Raw genomic sequence first — 7890 nt, 5'->3', positions numbered from 1 at the left:
ATTTTAGTGATCTGTGTACATAGACCCCTAAATCTCTTTGGAGCGCCACTGTTGTTAACTTTTCACCATTTAAATAATACTCGGATCGATCCTTTTTTGGTCTAAAATGGATGATCTCACGCTTACCTGTGTTGAAATCTATCTGTCACAGTTTTGCCCACTCACTTAATGTTTCTTTGTAATTTTATGCTCCCATCTTAACTACTTACTATACCACCAATCTCCGTCATCTGCAGACTTGGATATATGACTCTCTATTGTGTTAAGTCATTAATAAATATAGTGAATAGTTGAGGCCCAGCACAGATCCATGAGAAACACCATGCATATACATGTAAATGACCTGAATTTAGGAATTGAGGGAAAGATATTGGAATCTGCTGACACCAAATTGTGGTATGACAAATCGTGATAATGATTGTGACGGAACGCAGGACATAGGTAGGCTATCAAAATGGGTAGCCAGTTGGCAGATGCAGCTCAATGTGGAAAAATGTTAAGTAGTGCATTTGGAAGTAAGAGCAGGGAAAATAAATACATTTTAAATGGTAAGATTTTACAGAGTAGAGGTGCAAATAGATAGGCCATTAAAGATGTCACCACAAATAGGTACGGTTATAAAGAGGCTAGCAGAATCCCTTGGATTTTTTTTTTTTATCTAGAAGTACCAAATACAAAAGCATGGAGGTAATGTTGAACTTGTACAAGACATTAGTTCAGTCACAGTTGGAGTATTGTATATAGTTTTGGGCACCTCATTATTATAAGGATATAAAGCAAAGGAAAAGATTCACTAGGAATGAGGGTGTTAGTTATGAACAAAAGTTAGAGCTTTTTTCACTAGATTTGAGGAGGCTAAGAGGTGACCTTTTAGAGATCTTCAAGTTTTTGCTAAGTCAGATTGATTCCGCTGATCGGCGAGACAATAACAAGATATAAATTTACAATAATACAAAAATAATAAGGGAGTTAAAAAAATTCTTTAGAGTGGTTAGAATGTGAAATTCTTTACGCAAACCATAGTTAAAGCAGATTCTGTAAATTTATTCAAAAGGAAATTAGATTGTTGGTTGAATATTCAAGGGTATGAGGAGCGAGCAGGGGAGTGGGATTAGACTATTTTACTTGCAGATTAGATGGGTCAAATGGCACGTTTCTATGCTGTAACATTGTATGATTCTAAAGGGGGAGGTGCAAAGTGAAAACTAGGGTTTCTTTAATGCACCACAGCTGATCAGGAGTGCAACAGATGATACATTTTGGTAGGAAGAACGAGGAGAGACCATACACACTAAATGGTACAATTTTAAAGGGGGTGCAAGAGAGACCTGGGGATGTTTGTGCACAAATCTTTGAAGGTGGCAGGACAGGTTAACAAAGCAGTTAATAAAGCATATGGGATCCTGGGCTTTAATAGATGCATAGAGTACAAAAGCCAGGAAATTATGCTAAACCTATATAAAACACTAGTTCGGCCCCAGCTGGAGTATTGTGTCCAATTCTGGGCACCACACTTTAGGAAGGACGTGAAGACTTGAGAGGGTACAGAAGAGGAGATTTACTAGAATGGTTCCAGGGATGAGAGAATTCAGTTACGTGGATAGACTAGAGAAGCTGGGGTTGTCCTCCTTGGAGCAGAGAAGGCTAAGAGGAGATTTGATCGAGGTGTTTAAAATCATGAAGGCTTTAGATAGAAATAAAGAGAAATTTGCTCCAATGGCTACAGGGTCGATAACGAGAGGGCTCAGATTTAAAGTGATTGGCAAAAAAAACCGAGGTGACACGAGGAAAAACTTTGTTACACAACGAGTGGTTAGGATTTGGAATACATTGCCTAATAGGGTAGTAGATACAGATTCAATAGTAACCTTCAAAAGGGAATTGGATAAATACTTGAAGGAGGAAAAAATTGCAGGGATATGGGTAAAGAGTGGGACTAACTGGAACGCTCTTTGAAAGAGCCGGGATGGGTAAGAACTGAAATTCAACCTATGAATTGTGCTCTGTAGTATAGCTGTCAATGAAGACCTTTACCATATCCACTTTCCACCTCGATTATTATATATCTATCCCAGCTGGATGCCTCCCCCACAGCTGGAATAAGACTGGGAACTCACTATTTAGGGAATCACTGGCACCTTATTCACACTGCCATCACATAGCTGAGGTTTAGAATGATATTTTTACACAAATGCAGCCTTTATTTCATAAGTACCCTTACTCTTCAATTGATAATGCTTTGTATACCATGGGTAAGAGGAGTTGTGAATGAGAAAATTGATGCCATTCGCAATGTGGAAGTAATCAGGACTGCAACAAAAATGTAAAAAAATCTATTTTTAGACCAGTTTCAGGAAAGCTTAATTCTATTTAGGTCAGATTCTATGTATAAATTTAGCATAAGTTAGACTAAACCTTTCCCAATTACTAACAGATACTCCAAGGAACCTAGTATCATCTGCTAAACCCCACTTTCAGATTGTGAATACTGCCAAAATGTGCAAGAAAAAAGAGCCTGGCTTCAGACACTCAGTGACATTACTGATTGTAAAATGGCTAGATTGGCACTCTGGAAACAAAGCTAGTCAAGAGACATAAAGAGCACAACACCCCCACACAACCTATATAACATAAGCAAAGTGTTTTGTTAAATGTTTAATGTAATTCAGAAATACATTTTGATATAGTAATCTTACACAAACTTTTCAACCACATCAGTAATGATTTCCTCTAGGAGCTAAGGCTTTTAGCAGAAAGTAACCACTTTCCAGCTCGGTCCTGTGGGAGGGGGTGGGAGAGGACAGGATGGGTTTTATTCTATTCTTGTTTCAGAACTCTCAACTATTCAGTGTAAAGAAAGCTACTATCAGTCCAAAAAGGACTAGCTACAGAGACAGAGAAAACACAAACTGACCTACACGGATCCAACCCCAAACTACATGGAGCGCTTCTGAAGAAATAAACAAAAAAATAAATTGGAGGTTTTTTGTCTTTTTCTTTTTTGGACAAGGAAACATTACATACTAATTGTTTCTGTGCTAAAATTTAACTATTACATTTCCGCTTCCAAGGCTTGCTGCAAAAGCAAGTAGACAGGTAAAGGGAAAAGCACACTTTAATTTACAGCTCAGTAACCTCCCAGCATCTCCCTGTGTTTTCTTCCCCAAATTTACCAAAGTTCTTGGTTACTTCAAGAACAAAAACATTAATGTGTACAAAAAAGCCCGAATTGCAGGATTCTGTGAACACACAAGCGTAACTCTTTAAAGAAATTAAAAAAAAACAGCACAACACAAATCCCAGTAATAACATTGGAAAAATGAGAAATTGGGGCTCTTTGCCTAAAGTCCATTGTAAGTCAAAGTCTGTTAATATTACTGCTGCTTTGAGATGCAATCCTGGCAAATTCTCCTCTTCTAAGTTGCAAAATCTGACCTCTGTGCACTCATCCGCCAGAACATAAAATGTGTATATGTGTGGGTGTGTGAGAGAGACAGACACTGGTAACTACAACCCAGAACTTCGTGCACACTGGCTGTACTGAATAGACAAGTCCCATTGGAAAATTGAAGTGCCTTGCTGAGCTATTCAAGAGACAGAGAGCAAGTTTCACTCATCAATATGATGAGCCTTTGCATCCCAAACTGAAAATCAGCAGTTTCTCAGTCTACTGGTGTGAAAGCCATTAATTCGGACAAAACACAAGAATAGGAAGGCACAGGCTGCCAGTGAGCTGTGCTGGGCCCAGTCTGGAGTTCATCTTCAACACTGCCTGAAAAAAAACACTGGTCTGGGGTGTCCACAGAGGTGCCTGCAAGACCCTGGAGCAGAAAACTTGCAAGCGGATTAGTTCCAATGTCGCTATGTGCTTCCTGTAGTCTGTTTGTCATCTGTGTCACATGGGCCTGCATCAATAAGGAAACAAGTATTAGTTACTCCACATTGGCTGTGTTCTGAAAGACCTTTTTTTATTAGAACCTTAAAATTCCATGATATCAGGTGTGTGTGAGATATCATGCAAAAAATCCAAGGAAAAAATGATCTAGCACAACAACCATATAAAACAGGCCGCTGGGGTAACCTACTTTTCAAATTTGTTTTCTCAAATGTTTTACAATTAAATTGATTGTTGTATTCCAAAGTGAAATCAAGTCAAATCTATCAGGTTAGAATGTAGAACAACCATCAATTCATACTCTGCTGTGGCAAAATAATCCAAGGACCCGACTCTAGCGGAGCATAGAACAGTAATCTATTAATACAAATTTCACACAAGTACAAGAAATCTTGGCACTAACAGGTTGGATACAATCATTACAACTTTATGTTTCAAATTATTGGTTGAAACAGACTTTGAGAAATAGACTGGGAAATATTTCAGATAATCAGTGACACTTTTAAAAAGTCCAGAATATTAATCATGGGGAATTTCAATTACTCAGATATTAATTACGAAACAGAAGAACGAGTAAGAATAAAAAAAGACTTGCAGTTATATATTGCTTTTCACGACCTCAGGATGTCCCAAAGCGCTTCACAGCGAATGAAGTACTTTTGAAGCGTAGTCACTGTTGTAATGTAGGAAACATGGCAGCCATTTTGAGCACAGCAAGCTCCCATAAACAGCAATGTGATAATGACCAGATAATCTGTTTTTTTAGTGATGTAGGTTGAGGGATGAATATTGGTCAGCACACCGGGGAAAACTCCCCTGCTCTGCTTCGAAATAATGCCATGGAATCTTTTAAGTCCACCTGAGAGGGCAGATGGGGCCTCGGTTTGTCATCTCATCCGAAAGATGGCACCTCCGACAGTGCAGTACCCCCTCAGTACTGCACTGGGGTGTCAGCCTGAATTTTGTGCTCAAGTTTCTGGAGTGGCGCTTGAACCCACAACCTTCTGACTCAGAGGCGAGCGTGTTACCACTGAACCATGGCTGACACTATGAGAAGTGCCTGTATCTAGAGGTGGTACTGTATTGATTCCTTATTTTACTTAACAAACAACAAACTTAGTCTGCGGCTATTCTGGATCTAATCTTTAGCAGCGGATGTTGTATACCTGGATTTCAGGTGGTCAGCACAGAAACAGGCCATTTGGCCCATGAGGTCTGCCCTGGGCGGACGTGCACCTATTTTAATCCCACTCTCCTGCTCACTCCCCAAAACCTTTAACATCACTCCTTTGAAACTACTATCCAATTCACTTTTAAAATAATTAATGGACTCTTCTGTAAAAATGGTTTGTGGCAGAATTCCACATCCAAACTACTCTTAAAATGTTTTTATTCTAAGCTTCATTTTAATGTTTTTTGTGATTATCTTAAAATTGTGCTCTCTCATTATTGTCTTACCAACCAATGGAGATAATCTATCTCTATAAATAACCCTTCATAATCTTGAATACCTCTATCAGATCAGCCCTTAACCTACTTAGCTTTAGTGAAAAAGGCCCTAACTTCTTGCTGAAGAGGCCATTCATTGCAGTCGCTGAACATCACCGCAGGTGTTCCTTCGGGAAGTGTCCTTTGCCCAACTAACTTCAGCTGCTTCAGCAGTGACCTTCCCTTTGTCATAAGGTCAGGAGTAAGGTTGTTCGCTGATGCTTCCTCAGTATTCAGCTTCTCACAACCCCTCCAATAATGAAGCAGCCATGCCAGCCTACAGCAGGGCCTTGATAACATCCAGATTTGAGCTGACAAGTGGCAGGTAACATTCACGTCACACAAGTGCCAGGTAATGACCATTTTCCCATGACCTTCAATAGCACCATCAGCACCAAGTTCCCCACCATAAACTTCTTTTTTGGGGGGGGGGGGGGGGAACCATTGACGCTTAACTGGACCAGCCATTTCAACATCGTGGTTACAAGAGTAGGGCAGAGGCTGGTTAATCTGGAATGAGTGGCTCACTTCCCATCAACTCAAGGCTCAAGTCAGGTATGTGATGGAATTATCACTATTCGCCTGAATGGGTACAGTTGCAGCAACACTTTGGTATCTCGACACCATCCAACTTAGAGCAGTTTGCTTCATCAGTGCTCCTGCCATTGGGCTCAATAACCACCCTCCATTACTAAAGAATGGTGGCTATGGTATGTACTATCTACAGGATGCAGTGCAGCAACTCACCAAGGTTACCTCCTCAGCATCTCCCTCCACTCCAATCTCTACCATCAAGGACATGAGCAATGTCGTGAGAACACCTCCAGGTTCCTCTCCAAGTCTCACACTATCCTGACTTGGACACACTGCCATTTCTTCATCGTAGCTGGGCGAATATCCTGGAATTCCCTACCTAACACCATCATGGGAGCACCATCAACACAAGGACTGCAGCGATTCAAGGAGAAGGTCCACCTCCATTTTCTTGGAATAGCAACTAGGAATAGGCAATAAATGTGGCCCTGCCATCACTATGCATACCCCAAGAACAAATTCAAAAAAGACTCAAACTTAAAAAGTGCTGTATATTACCCGTTGTCATTTTATAACCCCGTATTGAATGCTTGCCTCATTCCTCCAAAGAGCTTATTGAACCGATTCACTTGAATTCACTGCAGGTGTGGAGAGCCTATTTATATTGCCACTCTAAACTTGCATTCAATCTGCAAATCAAAAGCTAGCTGACCGCTCTACTCACGCTCCCACATTCGTGATGTCAGCTGGATGACGTCACCACACTGCACACTGATGTAACTTTGCGCTGGGCATCCAAACTTCACTATTAGTTCTCAAGTGTGATATGGAATCTGATTTGTCTCCAAGCTTGCATCAACTATAGCATCACAGTGAAGTGGAAACTGCTTTGATAGCAATGCTGTAGTATAAACTCACTTCTAAGTCTCCGAATGGAGCACAATAATCAGCAGTGTACCTTTCTTTTTTAGTATGTTTCTAGGAATGTTCCCTGCCAACATGCGATCCCCTATCTGATGTAGGAGCAGACAGTCTCGACCTCAAGGTCTCTGCACCAGAAGGAATCGAGGTAAAAAGTTCTTGCAGACTGTGGTAAACCACTGTTTGTATTCCTGTTTGTCCTGTTTGTATTCCACTGTGTACATGCCTGGACATGCCTCGGCTGACTCCTCCCACAGGTCCTAGTATAAAGGTGACTGCTCCCCAGCCCTTAGTATCATGGACCGGTCGACCACGCGAGGCAGACCTCCATTCTGTTGTTAATAAAAGCCTTTGGTTACTCTTCTAACTCTCAGTCTTTTATGAGTAATTGATAGCGCATCAATTTTATTAACAACATTTTTATAATGGAGAAGATCCTCACACCAGCATGCCTGGACTTAGATCATCGGGAGGCGGACTCATCCACCAAGTTTACTCACTGGCTTAAGTGTTTCGAAAAATTCCTGACCGCCTCCGAAGCAATCAAATCGGACGAGGACAAACTGGATGTCCTGACCTCCAAAGTGAACCACCGAGTGTACTCGGTCATCCAAGACGCGACCTCGTACGCGGACGCTATCAAGCTCCTCAAGGACCAGTACACGCGCCCAGTGAACGAAGTGTACGCCAGGCACCTCCTGGGGAGTCGTAAACAACAACCTGGGGAATCGACCGTGGAATACCTTCAGGCACTGTCTGTGCTTGGCCGGGCCTGTGGTTGTAAGGATGTAAAGGCCGCCGTGTACACAGAGGAACTTATCCGGGACGCTTTTGTAGCGGGCCACAGATCCAATTACACCCGACAGCGACTGTTGGAGCAGAGTAACCTCGACCTCAACAAGGCCTCTGAACTCGCACTATCGTTGGATGCAGCCTACCAGGGCATGGATGCCTACTCCTCTGCACCGTGGACGCTGCGGGGAATGACAGCCTGGGACACGGTAGGACCGCCTCATAGCGCCGTGCCACCCCAGCCACACCCCAACAACGGC

The 7890-nt window shown here is 41.9% G+C and overlaps 1 protein-coding gene across 1 annotated transcript in view; it reads right to left on the bottom strand.

Annotated features, from left to right (window-relative positions):
• Positions 1–2640: 2640 nt before the first annotated feature.
• The window catches only part of ranbp3b (RAN binding protein 3b), a 134378-nt gene continuing 129128 nt past the window's right edge, over positions 2641–7890 (bottom strand). The window contains exon 17 of the mRNA XM_086004755.1: positions 2641–3905. Within this exon, the coding sequence (XP_085860881.1) occupies positions 3862–3905 (44 nt within the window). The 3' untranslated portion in view covers positions 2641–3861. The remainder of the gene's footprint in view (positions 3906–7890) is intronic.

This window comes from Somniosus microcephalus, chromosome 13 (assembly GCF_052327205.1).
Source record: "Somniosus microcephalus isolate GS21.2 chromosome 13, FLI_Smic_1.0, whole genome shotgun sequence".
NCBI classification, from domain to species: domain Eukaryota; kingdom Metazoa; phylum Chordata; class Chondrichthyes; order Squaliformes; family Somniosidae; genus Somniosus; species Somniosus microcephalus.
Note: the sequence above shows the minus strand (reverse complement) of the source record. Positions and strands in the feature narration are given on the sequence as shown.